At 47.5% G+C, this 18,162-nt stretch overlaps 3 protein-coding genes across 5 annotated transcripts; 2 read left to right on the forward strand and 1 right to left on the reverse strand.

The window, feature by feature from the left end:
• The first annotated feature begins 1,658 nt into the window (after positions 1-1,658).
• Positions 1,659-2,542, forward strand: LOC112876167. The gene has a single exon (XM_025940216.1). The coding sequence runs from the start codon at positions 1,746-1,748 to the stop codon at positions 2,283-2,285; it is 540 nt and encodes a 179-aa protein (XP_025796001.1). The 5' UTR covers positions 1,659-1,745; the 3' UTR covers positions 2,286-2,542.
• Positions 2,543-10,404: 7,862 nt separating this feature from the next.
• On the forward strand, positions 10,405-14,248 carry LOC112873864 (probable serine/threonine-protein kinase PBL3). 2 transcript variants are annotated; one of them, XM_025936944.1, is made up of 6 exons: positions 10,405-11,312; positions 12,079-12,437; positions 12,527-12,662; positions 12,757-12,893; positions 12,986-13,109; positions 13,612-14,248. In XM_025936944.1, the coding sequence occupies exons 1-6, from the start codon at positions 11,255-11,257 to the stop codon at positions 14,076-14,078; spliced, it is 1,281 nt and encodes a 426-aa protein (XP_025792729.1). In that variant the 5' UTR covers positions 10,405-11,254; the 3' UTR covers positions 14,079-14,248. The 2 variants fall into 2 exon arrangements, with proteins under 2 accessions (XP_025792729.1, XP_025792730.1); XM_025936945.1 differs by having other exon boundaries at positions 11,200-11,312; positions 12,240-12,437.
• Positions 14,249-14,411: 163 nt separating this feature from the next.
• Positions 14,412-17,461, reverse strand: LOC112873865 (3-dehydroquinate synthase homolog). 2 transcript variants are annotated; one of them, XM_025936947.1, is made up of 10 exons: positions 17,320-17,461; positions 16,894-17,076; positions 16,478-16,647; positions 16,084-16,182; positions 15,892-15,960; positions 15,548-15,688; positions 15,267-15,356; positions 14,990-15,157; positions 14,830-14,902; positions 14,412-14,696 (listed from the first exon to the last, which is right to left on the reverse strand). In XM_025936947.1, exons 1-10 carry the CDS (start codon positions 17,402-17,404, stop codon positions 14,572-14,574), a joined length of 1,203 nt encoding a protein of 400 aa, XP_025792732.1. In that variant the 5' UTR covers positions 17,405-17,461; the 3' UTR covers positions 14,412-14,571. The 2 variants fall into 2 exon arrangements, with proteins under 2 accessions (XP_025792732.1, XP_025792731.1); XM_025936946.1 differs by having other exon boundaries at positions 15,542-15,688.
• Between the last annotated feature and the right edge of the window lie 701 nt (positions 17,462-18,162).

Raw genomic sequence — 18,162 nt, forward strand, 5'->3', positions numbered from 1 at the left:
CCAGGTGCGTACGAGATGCTCCCGATCGATCGCCGGGCTGGGCGAGGACGGAGAGGCCGGTCAGTCAGCTGCCGGTGATGGCATGTACGCATGCTGCATAGTGCGTCCAAACTGTTCCATCCATGGGGGGCTCAGTCTCGGTGCCTTTGTTTTGAGATCGATCAGCAGCAGGGCCATGCCTGCCCAGCCGCCCAGGGGCCCTTCCTCCTCCGCTGTCCGCTCCATGTGACAGCACAGTGCCCGGCTGACCACCATGTGTCCTCCTCCCCCATGCCCCAGCTCGAGGGCGAGATCGACCCCAATCCATGGAGATTTACCGCTCTGCATCCTCCATGGAACCTGGCAGCCTGCCCTGCCGATGAAAACCAACCGGGTGGGTGTGGCCTCGGCATGTAGCTCCGAGGGCGGGTGGTTGGTGCTGCGATGGAAACCGCACATGGTGATGAACCGGCGGCGGCTGAAAGTCAGCCGGGGCGGCCATGGCGGAGCCGAGTGAGTTTTTTAGTGGCGCGCCGCAGGGAATGAGAGGGGAATAACAGATTCCGCAGCAGGCATCGGGGCATGTCAGCATGTGTCGCCAACTGCTGCTGCTGCTGCTGCTCGCCCCAACTGACTGACAGACACGCACACCCCAGTAGCAGCATGGCACGCACACACACGCTAGAAAACTCCGCGTCCGTCATGTGATCGATACAGGTAGGAGGGTGCTGTACCAACGGATCCTCCGACTCGTTCCCAGCAATGGCCAAGACGCCGAGCACTTGTGCCTGTCGCCTCGCCTCGCCTCTGCTTCGAGCCTCGGCAACCTGCGCGTGCCTTTCGCGGAGTTTTCCGTGGCATCGCGTCGGCCTGCTGGGCTGCTGGCTGCCGGACGTTACCTAACGGGACGGGCGAGGAGGGAGGACAGGTGTAACGCACATGGCGTGTAGGCGGAGATGTCTGCCGCCCCCCGCGGCTGCGCTGCGCGAGGCCGCGTTCCACGCCACGTTTCAACTCTGAAGAGGAAAAGGTTGGCAATTTCCTGGCGCGATGCCATGCCACATTGCCCCTGCGTTCTCTGGCCGTCCGGGGAAACAAACGTTCCTGCGGATCTCGTGTGCGGGAATATCGCGGTCGTCGTCAGTGCCTGTCGCTGCGTTCAGACTGTTCGTGCTTTTGTCAGGTAATGATCTGTGATGGAGATTGGAGAAGAGCTGGAGGGTAGGGCTGCATTTGCATGTCTTCTTCCTGAGGAGACCTATCTAGGATACTACTACTACATTCAGAGTTTCAGACATGTACAGGTAGCAGTAAAAAGAAAAGAAAAAACAACGTACAGTGCAAGTCAGCAGCCCAGCACTCTAGTTGGCATTTGGAAAGATCATTAAGGACAGTTGCATGTGAATGCTGTAACGTTAGTTGTCTAGGTTCCTAAGCAATTTGTTAACTGCGATCATAAGAAAAATTCTTCCGTCTTTTCTGAACCTAAGCAGTTTCGGCCCACAAGCAGCTTCAGTTCATCAGCCCAAGTTTGGAGACCAACAGCGGCGAGCGGGCTCAAATGGTAAGGCAGAGCAACGAGGCCCAGGAGGCCCAGGGAACTCGTGGGTCTAAAGAGGCCTACGTGCACCAATCCGATTCGTCCACGCGGCTTGAACCGCGCGCACGATAACCACCAGAACGGGGGGAAGCCCCACCGCGCGCGCTTCCCATCCCTCCAGCTCTCCACCACCAACCAGAGTCCAGCGATAATCCACCGGCGCGCCATGCCGCCGCCGTCCACCGCCGCCGTCTCCTCCATTCTCCGCCCGACGCTACCGCCGGCGCTCTCCTTCCACACGGCCTCTCTCCCGCCGATCACGCGCTCAGCTAGCGCCGCTTCTTCCCGACTCGTCCTCGCGCGGGCCGACGCGGCGGGGGCGCGCGGCGAGGGAGCCGAGACGGTGTTCTTCGACGGCGGCGCCCACTACGGCGACCTCGCGGCGAACCTGCTCCTGGGCTTGACCCTGCTATGGCTGCCGCTGACGCTGGCGGCCGTGTCCCGCGCGTTCATCCTGCGATACCGCTTCACCTCCCGGCGGGTCACCGTGGTGTCCGGGCTCTCCGGCGCCGACCGCACCGACTTCCCCTACTCCTCCGTGACGTCCGTGGTGGTCGTGCCGCGGTTCATCGGCGAGTGGGGCGACATCATCATCACGCTCAGGGACGGCACCAAGGTCGACCTCAGGAGCGTGCCCAGGTTCCGCGAGGTCGCCGACTACTGCCGCTCCATGGCCGCCGCCGAGGGCTCCCTCGTCAGCCAGTGAGGAAGGGCCGAGGGCGACGAGCGAGGCTGTTCATAATCCCTTGGGCTTCATAGTCTTCTTCTGTACTGCTCTGTTCTGTTTGCGACGCGAGGACATCATCTGAAATTCTGAAAGATGAGAAATTAACAGTTGATGATATCTGCAAATTCAATACGAATCGTTTGATACGGCACATTCGGGTCAAAGGGCAGCATTCTTGTCATGAGCCACATTTTTTAAGAGATTTTCTACCCATCTTCCGGCTGATTTGTGTGTAATCGCTGTTGTGTTCTGCACATTTATTTGGTTTGAATTGGTGAGTGATTCTGGGTTTCACGAGGTTTGCTATTCTCCAGCGACGATTTTCCACTATAACATTTTCATATGAATGCCTGATCTAGTAGCAGTTAACACCGGTCACCATTATACAACAACAGCAGCAATAACTTAGCCTTTTGTCCCAATCAAGTTGGGGTAGGCTAGAGATGAAACCAACAGAAAACAAGAATAAGAAACAAAAAAGGTCACATGACAAAGGAAAAGTTAGGGGATTAAACAAAAAGTAACAAAGGTCACGGTTCAGGTACGTTAATTGCTAATCTCCAAACGCTCCTATCCATAGTTAATTCCATAGCGATATTCCACTCCTTAACCGTCTCGTCCCAAGTTAGTCTAGGTCTACCTCTACCTCTTTTTACATTATCGCCCCGCTTTAAAACTTCACTACGCACCGGCGCCTCGGGAGGCCTCCGTTGTACATGTCCGAACCATGTTAACCGATGTTGAATCAACTTCTCCTCGATAGGTGCCACCCCGACCCTATCTCGAATCTGTTCGTTCCGGACTCTATCCCTTCTTGTATGCCCGCAGAACCAACGCAGCATACGCATCTCTGTTACACTCAGTTGCTGTACATGTCACCATTTTGTAGGCCAACATTCAGCACCGTATAGCATCGCCGGACGAATCGCCGTCCTACCGAAATTACCTTTTAGCCTCTGTGGCACCTTCTTGTCACAGGGGACGCCAGAAGCCTGCCGCCACTTCAACCAACCGGCTGAAATTCTATACCTAACATCTTCATCAATGTCTCCATTTTTCTGAAGCATTGATCCTAAATACCGAAAAGTATCCTTCTTGGCCATCACTTGACCTTCGAGGCTAACGTCCCCATCCTCATGCCTAGTCGGGCTAAAGTCACACATCATATACTCGGTCTTGGTCCTACTCAGTCTGAACCCCCTCGACTCTAATATGTGTCTCCATAGCTCTAAATTCATATTAACCCCTACCCTACTTTCGTCAACTAGCACCACATCATCAGCAAAAAGCATACACTAAGGGATATCACCATGTATATCCCTTGTGACCTCATCCATCACCAAAGTAAATAGATAAGGGTTCAATGCTGACCCCTGATGTAGTCCTATTTTAATTGGAAAGCCACTGGTATCGCCATCACATGTTCGAACACAAGTCATCGCATTCTTATACATATCCTTGATGAGGGTAATATACTTAGTTGGGACTTTATGTTTTTCTAAGGCCTACCACATGATGTCTCTCGGTACTTTGTCATACGCCTTCTCTAGGTCAATAAAGACCATGTGTAAGTCCTTCTTCTCCTCTCTATATCTCCCCATCAACTGTCGTACTAAGAAAATCGCCTCCATTCTCAACCTCCCAGGCATGAACCCAAACTGGTTTTGGGTCACCCTTGTCAATCTTCTTAGGCGATGCTCGATAACCCTCTCCCAAAGCTTCATCGTATGGCTCATCAGCTTAATCCCCCGGTAGTTAGTACAACTTTGAACATTTCTCTTGTTCTTGAAAATCGGTACTAATATACTTCTCCTCTATTCCTCCGGCATCTTGTTTGACCGGAAAATTAGGTTAAAAAGCTTAACCATACTACCGCCCTCTCGCCAAGCATCTCCACACCTCAATGGGGATGCCATCAGGACCCATCACTTTACCTCCCCGATCTCTGCCTCCTGAATCCTCCTCACAAAGCGTCTGTTGGTATCATCAAATGAGTCGTCCAACTCGAAAGTAGGACTCTTATTTTTCCCATTAAATAACTTGTCGAAGTATTCTCGCCATCCGTCCTTGATCTTCTCATCCTTCACCAGACGTTGATCTGTCCCATCCTTGATGCATTTGATTTGGTTTATATCCCTTGTCCTCCTCTCGCGGGTCCTAGCGATCCTATAAATGTTCTTCTCTCCTTCCTTCGTACCTAGCCGTTGATAAAGGTCATCAAAAGCCTGACCTTTCGCTACACTTACAGCTCGCTTTGCAGACCTCTTCGCTAATCTATAGCTCTCGATGTTGGTTGCGCTCTTGTCGAGATGAACGTGTTTGAAACACTTCTTCTTCTCCTTAATAGCCCTTTGCACCTCGTCATTCCACCGCCAAGTCTCTTTCACTTCCTGCTTGCCTCCCCTACTCACACGGAACACTTCTGAGACCACCTTCCGAACACATGTCGCCATCTTTAGCCACATATCATCTATATCTGCTCCTTCTTCCTAAGGCCCCTCGCCTAGTATCTTCTCCTTAAACGTTTGTGCCTCTTCCCCTCTAAGCTTCCACCACTTCGTTCTCGCAATCTTGGCACGTTTGTCCCGGTGGGCACGTACCCGAAAACGAAAATCCGCCACCACAAGCTCGTGTTGGGGGATAACACACTCCCCAGGTATCACCTTACAATCTAAGCAGGCACGTCTATCTTCTCTCCTAACAAGGATAAAGTCGATTTGGCTCGAGTATTGTCCACTATGGAAGGTCACTAGATGGGACTCCCTCTTTCTAGAGAGGGTATTCGCTAACAGCAGGTTGTATGCCAACGCAAAATTCAAAACATCCTCCCCCCTCGTTCCTATTACCATACCCGAAATCCTCGTGTACTCGCTCGTATCCTACATTAGTCGCACCCACATGGCCATTGAGATCTCCTCCTATGAAGAGCTTCTCACCCTGACCAACCGCACTAGGATAATCCGGTCACCTTGCCTGAGGGGCATAGGCACTGATCATATTCAAAATCAAATCTCCAATGACCAACCGCACTAGGATAATCCGGTCACCTTGCCTCCTAACATCTACAACTCCATCCTTAAGGCTCTTATCGGTCAAGATGCCTACACCATTCCTACCCGAAATTGTCCCCGTGTACCAAAGCTTGAAGCCAGAACCCTCCACCTCCTTCGCCTTCTAACCCTTCCATTTAGTCTCCTGCACGCATACAATATTTACACGCCTCCTAATTACTACATCGACTAGTTCTCTTAACTTACATGTTAGAGACTCTACGTTTCAACTACCTAGACGAATCCTAGTTGGCTCGGCTAGCTTTCTTACCCTTAGCACCCGTCGAGAGAAATGCGAAGACCCTTGCTCGTTTTTCACTACACCCGGGTGCAGATGTAGCGTGCCACAGAGGCTGCGACGATCCGACCCTTGCTCACTTATCATCGTACCCAGATCACGATACGACGCGCTCCTGAGAGGATGACGACCCGGCCCTTGCCCATTTAACACCACACCCAGATTCCGATGTAGCGCGTCGCTAAGAGAGTTACGCCCAACGAATTTCTTATGGGTTTCATTTCCGTTAGAGTGACTGATTTTTTACGCTGGTTCGTCAAATCTAACACAAACCTCCATATTTTCTCATCGCGGGCTTGGGATCGGTCACCATTATCTTCAAATAAAATCAAAATTAATTTTTCTTAATAGCTTTGCTAGTCTAAAGAACTATGTGTCTGTAGTTCATATGATTTTCAGTTCAGATTCAGTTATTTATGTTAACTCGTGATTTTGGCCTGGCTAGCTCAGCTCGCACATCCATCAAAAATAGTAGTACAACTGAACTGATGTACATTCTGCAACGATCGATTGTAATTGGGCCTTATCTTTGATTTTATTTATGGGCTTATTGTTTGCCTTATTGTGGCCTTTTAGTTATTCTTAGGCTTGTGTTGTGTTTGTTATGTTTGGGTTTCGGCTCTGGGTTTTTGACAGCTTTAGCCTGATAATTATTCAATGAAAAAAGAAAACACAATCTCCATTTTCTTCTGGCAACCCATGCAGTGCACTATCTATGGCGCCCTTTGGCAGTTCCATTGCGTAGTTTAGCAGATTGCCGAGCACCGAGCCAGCCAGCACCGCTGGTGTTCGGGAGCGAGGGTTGCCATCCTGCCAGGTACCAGTCTGCCATGCTGCTGCAACAGTGGAACAAGAATAGATGGTTCTATCGGTGTTCATCTCTTTCTCTAAACATGGTGGTCCAGTCCTAATGATGATGTTAGAGCAGAGCTAATCAGTAACATGCCTCACTACTGAGGATAAGCATCAGCGAACAGTGGATGCACACCAAGGATTCAACACTAAACTAATTTCAAGTTGCTCCACACATGGCCGGTGAGGTGATCCCTGACCGGCATTCGATTCTCGCGACAATTTGCAAATTTTAAAGGATCGGCAGCTTTCACTCACTCCTCCGTCCTAAAAAAAAAGACGATTCCCCTTTCACAATCCAAATCTCGTATGTGTACGTGTGTGGGCGTGTGCCTTTTCTGGCAAATGGCGATCCTTCTCCCGCCGAAGGCCAAAGCAAAGCAAGAGAGATGCCTGGCTGATATGATTGGTGTCAGCGCTGCAGTGGAGTGCTGGGCCGGTAGTAGTGGACCGGTCGACCACCATGGCCATTGGCCCTGGCCCGGGCGCCGCTATCTTTTTTCCTCCTCCGATTCCTTTGCCTTTTCTCCGTATCCCCCTCTCGCTCCCTCGCTTTGCTTGCCCTCTGCTGCACCTCTAACAGAATCAGTGGCTGTTCAGAGTTCAGAGAAATTGTCAACCGCTTGTTGGTAGTGCGGGGTGTCGAGAGGGTTGAAATGTTCCCCGTTGCTCTGCGGTTATGTTTGTTAATTGCAGCAAAAGCTCCAACGGTGGGTTGTTTACCATATCCTGAACTCTTTGGTTAATCTTTGCTTCTGATGGTCCTTTTTTGGCTTAGAACAATCCAGTACACTCCTCACTGTGGAGAGATAGTGCTCGCTGCCTAACTGGTCCGGCTGTCTCCAATCTGCATGCCACTAGCCAACTGCTTGCTGATGTTACATTTGCAAGTAGATTAGAGTAGAAGGAACCATAGGGATCTAATACAGTTTTGCAACAAAAGGCTAGTACGCAGCAATATTTCTTTTTTTTAAAAAAAGGCTATTACGGAGTACTCGTATTAGTGTTTTTTCTTGCAGTGAAGCAGTGTGCCAGACTGCCAGTGTGTGAGACACAGGAAAGGTCAAACAAGACTCTCAACCGCCAACCACTCAACCAGCGCATCCTATATTCTGCTGCAACCTCTCTATTCTATCCTCTTTCTTCTAGATAGATCTTCACAGCAAGATTCTTATCCTTTCATATTCTATACCTTTTTTTTCCTTACTCGTGCAGGGTATGCAAAATTGTTGGCAGGTCAGCCATTGACTTGCCCCGGCCATTGATCTGGGACTCTAAATTCTGAATGAATGAATGTGGCCGCTGCCTGCATTCATTCATTCAGATTTTTTTTGAATAATTATTCATTCAGATTTTGTACCGGTACAGATCTGAATGAATGAATGTCGAGAAGGGAGTGGTATAGCTCGGTGGGATCAGGACACTGCAGTCTTCTGTACTGTACTAGGAGTAGTATTCTGCCGCTGTTTGGTTGGACTTGGACTGGACTTGATTCCTGCTGTTCCCCGTGACTCGACATGAAACCAATGCAAGGATTTGGCAATCCAAGGACCATGGACTATACTATTTGCAGGCTTTATTGGATCTATCTACTATGAAACAGATAATCTCTTTGTTCTCTTAGCATCAGAGTTCAATGCCCTACCGATAAACAAGTTTTTTTGCTCCATGTCTAGCTTTCCATCCTCATCAGGCACAAACTCTGCACACACGTACTGCTCGGGTTCTTTCACCGTGACATGCAATCCTGATAAGATCACATATGAAAGCACAAGGGACAAGAGAGCAAAAGGAAGCAAAGCAATCCCCATCTGTCTGTCGATCCATCGTCTCCTTTGCATGCTCAAAAGCGTGAAGCAAAGGCACAGCGGACAGGACGACAACGCATCACGTACAAGAGAAAGGCACTTACGGGCGTGATTGATTGCCATGCCCCTGGCTTGAGCGCCTGAAAACGCCAAGCCACACAGGAACCTCTTTTCATTTTCCCATATGCAGTTAGGTGTCGGGAAAGGGAAAGGGCCGCGGGTGGATGCATCATGCATGTCACTGGAATCCTTCTCTGCATGCAGATGGGTTCGTGAAGGCAGCTAAACGACCTTTTCAGCTGAAGAAAGCCCCTTTCTCCCGTGACATCTTCAGTCTCAAAGAGGAGCTCTGAATGATCACAGTCGTCCAGCGTTCAGTTGGTTTGTCCAAATTGTAGTAGATTATAGATTGTCTCGGTGGTATATAAATAAGATTAGAATCATAAGAATGGTAGAATCAACCTTAATCAAGATCTTAAAGACGTAAATCGAATCACAGAATTGCTGCAAACCTTAATCTAAGATTGATCACTTCTGGATGCCATGGACTGTTAGCCTGGTAGGTAAGTAGGCAACAGCAACATCTTGTTGGCCATGCTGCTGCTTCTCCGGGCACCATAGGAACGCCCTTGGCCCTTGGTCACATGCTGAAGCAGGACAGGTGCCGTTATCAGTGTGCACATGCGATGTATCTGTGGAAAACTGAGGCGGCCGCCGCCGCTGAAAATAAATTGAATGCGAGGTCAACACTGGAGCAAAAAAATTGATCGGATTGATGTTGTCGTCGTCGTTGTCGTTCTGATAGTTGTGCATTGACGAAATGCTACATGATCCAAATGCAAATGCTTTGACTTTCTGAGTTTAGATTGGTATCTTCTTCTTCTTTTATCATTGTGCACGGAGCCTGTTTGTCACCATCACATGGGCCGACACAACAAGGATGTTGCTGGACTAATTTGATAAGGAAAATGAACTACTAGTGCTCTGCAATTAATTTATGCTTGAAGATATCTGCTTGATGATGTTTGATTAGGTGGTAGGCACTAGGCAGAATGGAGCTTGGGTATAATAGCATAGCAGAAGGAAACACCAGACATTCAGAGACTGGTATTGGTATCTTGCCTTCATAACTAATCTGAAACCAACAGCTGAACAGCAAACCTCTGGTGTGTTCCAGAAAACTTGATGATCACTGCAACTAGGCACGTTTGCATTTTTGCGCCCGAATTAATCACGTTGTTTATTTCTGTGTGCTCGCCTCAAAGAAATAACGGGATGGTGCATGCATCTGGGAGATGGAGAAATGGATCGATCAAGGGCAGCATAACTGCAAGCGGTGCGCGGACAAGGGAGTGAGGACAGAAAAGGAAAATGACAACGTGAGATTCTCAAAGCTCTTTTTTTTTATGATGTAAGCCTCGAGCTCGGCTTTGATGCAGCGTTGAAAAAGCGAGACGAAAAGGTTGATTGATTTCAACTCCCAAGGTCTCATGGGAGGCTGCTGGAGGACTAGTAGGACAACGCAGCAGAGAATACTCTTGAGCCTTGTGATCATGCGCGTACGTGTATGGTTTACCATTGCTTTATTTATTTATTTTTCTCGAGGACACGGATGATTTTGTATTTCAACACAACTCTTGTTGCGGCACGTGCTGGATGCTTTCCCCGTTCGCAAGCAATCATAGTAGTATGCCCCAAGTTAAAGACTATTCTCGAGTTAACACCTGATAAGTTTGGTTATTACTCTCTCATCTCTCCTCTATTATTCTTTTAATTAACACAACGTAGATGCTCGCACGCGTACATGCATGCACTCTTGATCTTTCTTTTTTCGAGTCAATTTCATTTTAGCTTGCAAATGACGTGAACCGAAAGCATGGTTTTTATCCAAAATCTACCCCTTTGCTTTAGCAAAAGCTCAGACCAAGATTGGTGCTCAAGATCATGAAAGATACCCTGCAACTTCTGTGCAATCCACTGTTGCTCGGGGGCATATGCGCTGGGATCACCTACTCATCTCTACCCAATTCATCGAATCCTTCGAGGGTATAAATGTAAATCTCCACACCCAGAGCGCGGTGCACAAGAGGGAGGGAAAAGCCAGAGCAGCCACCGCTCCGGTTCGCAGCTTCCACACCTCACCACCTGAGCTCGGTCGGTGGCGGGCTGCCAGCCGCTTCCTTCCGTCTGCCGCTTTGCTTGCTCCACCCCCACCGCACGCACCTCGCCTCCGTCCAGGCAGAGAGACCCGGGTCAAGCGATCCGGTCGCATCTCCACGCGCAACTCGGCCTCCCCGTGCGTGCGGTTCTTAGTGGCGAGGGTGTGCGTGGCGGCGGCCTCTAGTTGACTGCTCGAGGTGTGAGCTCCGACACCTGCTGCGGCGCGCTCGTTTCTTGACGGCGTGCGCGGCCGCCGTTCTTGCAGCAGGGTTTCGTCCCGTCCCGTGAGGAGTGGGTGAGTCGGTGGGCGGGGTTCGATCTGAACAAGGCTTGGGGTTCTTGCTGGGGGCGCCCGGTTGGTCAGCTCGCAGAAGAAGCCGAGCTGGTTGGGCGTGGAGGTTTTGATTGACTTTTGAGGTGCCGGGAGTTGACAGGTTGCTTCTTGCTCGCTGGTTTCTTGGCTCTGCGGCTACGGAGCTTGCTGATTTTCCTCCAGAATTTGTGGCGGAGCTCCGTCCTGACCTTGCGAAGATTGGACCTTTGGGGCTGCTTGCTCACTGTTTGCCTTGCCGGAGAATCTTGGGAGCCTCTGTTCCTCTTGATTCCTTGCATTACCGGTCATCTTGTGCTCCGAGCCAACTAAGGGAGCCCATCTTTTCCCGCTCAGCGCGTTCATGTAAACGGAGGATTGAGCTGATCTAGCTGGGGATCTTGAGGCGACAGAGTTCTTGTTTGCTTGCACAGTGCATGAGTGGTGGGTGAATTGGTACAGAGGGAAACATGGGGAATTGCATGGACACCACGGCGCGGGTGGATCACAGCATCAACAATGCTGCCTGTGAGTGCCCTGGCTTTCTCTCTAGAATTCTTTTGCTCTATATTTGTCAATTTTGTTTTTTATAGCTCTGGATTGGTATGCTGCTTATATGAATTTACCCCTTTCGTGCTAGATAATTTTGAGATCGAACTACTTGTTCTGGCTCAATTACCTGTTTTGGTCTAGAGTTTTTGTTTTTAGTTGTTAGCAGCTTCCTTTCTACTTTTGTTCCTCTGTTACTTCTGTAGGATAAGACATCGGTAGGGTTTAAAGCCAACAGTAGGAACTTTTGTGCCTGAATAATGTTAGGGCGCTTTCACAGCACTTCTAGGGCCATTGAGGTGGCAATCGAATCTGATAATTGAACTACGAGTGGCATGATCACCCTGATTTACAAATTGGAACATTAGGCTTGATGTACTTTGATTCCACATTAGCAAAACGAATAGAGGTTACTACGGATCCAGTAAGAATTTTGTAGCATACGGTTATTGGATCCAATAAGAATTTTGTAGCATATGGTTATTGGATCCAATAAGAATTTTGTAGCATACGGTTATGGTAAGTAGGTTCACAAATTTGGCAGAGCACCAGTTAGGGAAATACAGCCCCTTCTGATCAGCTTGGAAGGTTGCTGTTAAATTGACAGCCTAAACATGTTTACAATTTGCTTAATTATTAGCAAAATTTTAGTACCAGAATTCATGAGTATGACATCATCATAATCTTTAAATGCTATTGATATCAAGTTGTTCTGATTTTCCTCTGCTTCTTGTTGAGAGATCAGACCCGTTAAAAGTGACCAGCAAGACAAGTTTATCATCTGTCCCTTCCACGATTAAGAGCAACTCAACTCGCTCAACTTTGACTCTTTCGTCTATGAGAGATCGAAGTGAGCTTCCTACTCCTCGAACAGAAGGTGAAATTTTGTCATCTTCTAATTTGAAGGCATTCACGTTCAATGATCTAAAAACTGCAACCAAGAACTTCCGACCGGACAGTCTTCTTGGGGAAGGAGGATTTGGGCATGTCTATAAAGGTTGGATTGATGAACACACGCTTGCCCCTTCAAAACCGGGTAGTGGTCTCGTTGTTGCTGTCAAGAAGCTTAAACCAGAAGGCTTCCAAGGACACAAGGAATGGCTGGTAGGTTCATCTCTCTTCTATATATTTTCTACTGCTCCAAGAATATTTTTTTATTATTCCCGATTGTTCTTACCCTTTGCCTGCTGCAGACAGAGGTTGATTACCTTGGCCAACTTCACCACAAGAATCTTGTTAAACTCATTGGTTACTGCTCAGATGGTGATAACCGGCTTCTGGTGTATGAATTCATGCCCAAGGGAAGTTTGGAGAATCATCTGTTCAGAAGTATGTATTTAATCTCTATAGCACTGCATTGTGGAGTCCCAAGTTTCATATAACTTATTTGGGCATTTAATAATGCAATATTTCTACTTTTCAGGAGGTGCTGATCCTTTGTCATGGGCAATAAGGCTCAAAGTTGCTATTGGTGCCGCTAGGGGTTTATCATTTTTACATGATGCTGAAAACCAAGTCATATATCGTGATTTCAAGGCATCGAACATTCTCCTCGATTCGGTATGCTTAAATACTAGGCCAACTCTGATTGTGAAGCATGCATATCTGTTGAATGCCCCTTTATCTTGTTCTTTGTGGTTGTTTCAACGCAGGAATTCAACGCAAAGCTTTCAGATTTTGGCTTGGCAAAAGCTGGTCCAACCGGGGATAAAACCCATGTATCCACACAAGTCATGGGCACTCATGGATATGCAGCTCCAGAGTATATTGCAACAGGTTAGATATTTTGTCTCGACGTATTTATAAAATAATTGGGTATATACTGTGCATTGTTCTTGTGTATGGCTTCATCTTTAACGGGAGATGCCAATGCTGGGTCCTTGTACTGCATTAGCTAAAGCTCACTTAATTATCTTGTTTCCTACCTAAAGCATCTTTGGTGGTCCTGGGTATAATAGAGGACTACTTGTTTAAACTAAAAGAAATTATTGTGCCATCCTGCCATCGAATAAGTGTATTTGCATTTCATTTTTATTTCAATAAGTTGGATCCAGTTGTACTTATGTTCTATTTTGTGTTGCATTCCCTTAAATGGAGCATTTCATTTTGATACGTCAGATTAGTCCTTCCACATTGTGAATGCTCCAGTGAACTTTGTTCCTACTAAGTGCAGAGGGAAAAATATTCCTGGATTTAGGAAATAATCGAACATAATGGTAATAAAGATAGATGATTATTTCTGGATCTATTTGTTCTCATGTTACTTGAAAATTCGCAGGCCGTCTCTCTGCAAAGGCAGATGTCTACAGCTTTGGGGTGGTGTTGCTTGAGTTGCTCACTGGAAGAAGAGCCCTGGACAAATCGAAGCCAGGCATAGAGCAGAACTTAGTTGATTGGGCCAGACCTCACTTAGGTGACAAGCGCAGGCTATACCGCATCATGGACACGAAGCTTGGAGGGCAGTATCCAAAAAAGGGTGCAAACGCCATTGCAAGCATTGCCTTGCAATGCATCTGTGGTGATGCCAAGATGCGGCCTCGGATGTCTCAGGTGTTGGAAGAGCTGGAGCAGCTGCAAGATGCCAAATATGGTTCAGCGTCACCACTGGTTGACATTCGGAAGGCCTCACACGCCGTACCAAGATCGCCAAGATCACCAATGAGAGTCCAACCTTCGCCACGGCGCTCACTTGGAGCAGCAGCAGCATCCCCATTGCCAGGATATCGCACTGCACAAGTGCACTAGGACGAGACTTAGAAGATGCGACGTACCTGTAGGTTGTATATTTGTTGGTTCAGCAGTGAGCAGCGTTGTAACTTTTGCTTCTACTGATGTTTTGGCGATCATGTGTGACACGGGAACACCACTATGTCAATCTATGATAAGTTGCCTTGCCTGGTTCAGCAAGCGTATAGCGTTGTGGCCTGGTGTCGTCAGTGTTTTGAAATTCACTCGGCTGGCACGTAGAACTTCCTCGATCTCTTTGTTTGCTGCCATGGAAAATCGTAATGGAGTTGCACAGTTTCTACAGAAAAATAGACGAATGATGCTCCATCTCAAGGCGATACGAAGTCTTGGTTTCGTGTGCAAGTTTTTTTTCTTTGGACAAAAGGTTTTCTCCCGCTTCTTTTTTCACTCGAAATGTGGTGTCATGATGTGCAAGTTGCTTACATACATCAATTGTTTTGGGCAAAACGAAAGTTGGTAGCAGGTAAAGCTGCATTCTACGTTTCTGTTTTCATTTCTCGACAATGAACTCCTGAATCTCTATCCCAGTGTGACGAGCGCCGCCCTGTTTCCTCACCAAAACTTCATCACCGACTTTCAGCGAAGTCACAGGAATAGCAGTTCTTCCACTTGATCCTGTGCCGAACGATAATACATGCCAGGAATTAGCTGGTTGAAAAGAGACTTAAAAATGATAGATATAATAGCAACTTAGTGATATTCAACGTTTACAGTCCAATCTTTTAATTTTGGACCACAATGGATTTACCTGTGTCATCAATGATGAGAGCAACTGTCTCTGCATTCTGTAGGAAAATGCTATACGTATCTCCAGAGTTGTCCTGCAGCAAGCCAATAGTACCATGAAATGGACATTCACATGAAAAAACCACATAAAGCTTACAGCAAGGTACACCGGTTTTTTGTACCTTTGCTTCTACAAGGATGAGAGGCCTTGATTCAATCTTGACACGACCCACAATCGCAGTACGCCATAGCCCATGTTGATCAACCACAATTACTTCCTTTCCTGATCGCAGCTCAGAGAGGTAGCTAGTCTTGCCCCCAGGGACAGTGACATATGCATGCACAGGCCCCTAAAAGTGACAAGATCATATATTAGTATAGGTCTTTGCTGTGTTGCAATAAACTAATACCCAGTTACCCATAATAGCTTTGCTGCCATCCAATTTATTTTAAACTTACCGCATTGACCCTGAAAGGCCTGCTTGCAATGTAGTTTGTCTCCAAGCATTCAGAGTGAACAAGGAACATTCCTCTTGCATAGGATCCAACCTGAAAACAAGATGCCATGTAACTCTAGATGCAGACTTGTATGCTTGTATGGATAACAGGAATCAACAAAATGCCAAGCCAATAAGGCAGACCGGTATATCCATGAGGTCACACTGAACAGTGAATATTTTAATATTTCTATTTTTTTTCTATGCATGGCAACAATGAACAAGTGAGATATATACACAAACCAGAAGGCCTTCACCAGGTCGCATGATACTGCAAAGGTCCACACAAACACGATCACCCATACCAACAACTTCAACCTTCGATACAGTAGCCTTTGTCAATGGTAATTGACTCTTTGCCTCATTCCTTCTGTCAAAATAACCCTGAGTCATTAAAAGGGGAGGAAAAACAAACATCTGGTAAATCGTACATGAAAAAAACAATAAGCAGTAGCAAGAAGGAGCCTCTTGTACAGTCACATAAATACACTACAACCATGGCATTTAATACTACAAGCCCATTTTATACTGGCAGGTGTTTACTAGTTAAGCACAGCGGAACTTTACATAAAGTTTTTATAAAATACCTTGAGCTTAATGATATCATCCATGTCATCTACTTTAAGTACAACTCCATCAAGCCCTTGCTCCAAGGCCTACAAAATGAGTGAAGGAAACATGACTCAGCCACAGACAACATAATTTACAACAAATACCTACCAGCATTGTATGTGCGAGATGGTGTTATATCTTATCTGTTGAAATCTTTGGAAAATTACCTCAAGAAAAACTTGAGCCTCAGTTGAATTTGTTGAAACAGCCAATACAGTTCCTTTACATCCTTGGAATGCAGCAACTATATTTTCGGCCGGTATAACCTAAGAAATGTGGAAAGGAAATACCACTGAGTGCCTCTGATGGATAGGGTAGGTTTATGCAATAATGTTTGGAAGCCACTGATCAGACACACACACACACACTTGTTACATTCCTTTGACGAAATATAAATAGAAAACCTAGAGTGTAGTAATGTGTTAACCAATCTCAACTCACTATGATAATTTACGACATTGTATGCGTAGAAAACAAAACAGAACTTTGAAACAATTTCCTTGCTATGGATCAGGGGGCTAATAAGATTGGTGCTTATGCTGCAATGTTCAGTAGTCTAACCTGCCAACCACCTCGAAAGTCTATGACAATGTTCTTGACTTCTACATTGTCTGGTTGTACGAGTTCAAGCTCTCTGGGTGAAGAGACTTGCGAAATTTCAGCAACTTTTTGATTTTCGCCATCGAAAATCTCTGGACCATCAATGAAGAGAGGATTGATGCGAGCAGTTGCTGAAAAAGCAAATGAGCATGCAAAATCATGAATTCATGAACCACTAGAATCTAAGAAGTCTTAATGCTTGGTCAAGTATATCATCAGACAAGCCTACACTAATTTAAGTAGGAACACAAGGCCTGGCTCGACAGGTTTTCACCCTTTTGGCCTTTTTTCCAATGTAAACTAGTCTGCATCGGTCTTTGGAATTTGTAAATTGTATAATATTATGGGCTTGAGATAAAGAAAATAATTGTTCTCACATGACCAATCTTCGCCGAGATCTTTGGATCCGAAGAGGAAAGTGCTCCACCCCCTCTCCACGGCCGCCGTCATAACCTGCCGATTCTCGGTCCACACCCAGACGGTCTTCTTCAGCTCCGCTGGCGCAGCAGTAGAGGCGCGCATCCTGACGGAAGCTCGACGCGGCGAAGCTGACGCCACCGCTGCATCACACCAATCAGAATCCCAGGCTCACAATCAGTAGCCATCGCAATAGCGAAATCATCGGTTGGCTGGTTACTTGGACCCCCCATTTCCCGCCAAAGCCAAACGATGAAATCAGCAAGTGATGGAACAAAGGGGTGGATTGAGCCATTGAGTCGGGAGCCACGAATCGGGTTGGGGGATCTGCGTATGGGCGAGGCATCTAGTAGGAAAAGTAGAACAAGGTAGGGACAGGGCAGTACCTGTTGTTCGGGTTTGGGGCGCGAGGAGGGAGGCGTGGAAGCACGCCAGGGCTTTGGCAGAGCCCGAGGAGGAGGCGGCTGCCATTGATGATTCGAGCTTTGTGGTTTGCTTAGCTTCGCTCGCATCATCATCTTCCTCCTGACATTTTTGGCCCCCATCGTGATGAGGGCTTTGTATGGAGGCCCATGCAGAATTTCGAAAGAGCGCGATCATTTTTGAGCCAAAAGCCCAAGTGAGAGAAGGCCCAAGACTCATGCAGCAGCCGGTGGATTTTGGCCCATGGGATCCAGCGGCCCCGATTAGGCGATTACTGTTGTGCGATTAACTCTGATCTTCGGCTAGTTTCCGTACAGTTCCACGGGAGAGGATTTGCAAAGTCCTCTGCATCGACGGGGAAAAAAATCGACCACCTCTGCAAAAAGGGAACCATTTACAGTTGCTCTTACAAATCACCAAGAATGCAGATAAGCAACCTTTAGCCTAACAAATTCCTGCGCCATTTGCTGTGACGTTGCTTTACGGTGTGGAAACCGCGTGGAACTGGACTGATGCAGCACCTGACAAGAACGGCCGCGTCACCCCCCGGCTCTATCCCTCTGCAACGGAACCAAACTGATCTGAACGCAGAGATTACCTTCACTCGCAGAGCGAGTCGTTGCTGATGGCTCCTGCTGGTGCAAAAGCCCGGAAGCAAGAGTCTTCTCTGTGGCCGTCCTGGTACGCGTACAAGGCACAGCCAGCCCGTGGCCCGCCTGATGCCAAGATTCCGTTCCGTTTCCTCAGGATTTGTTTTCTCCCAACAGGCCAGAGTGGCACCGCGCGCGCGTTCCGTTTCCCATTCC

This window comes from Panicum hallii, chromosome 9, assembly GCF_002211085.1.
Source record: "Panicum hallii strain FIL2 chromosome 9, PHallii_v3.1, whole genome shotgun sequence".
NCBI classification, from domain to species: domain Eukaryota; kingdom Viridiplantae; phylum Streptophyta; class Magnoliopsida; order Poales; family Poaceae; genus Panicum; species Panicum hallii.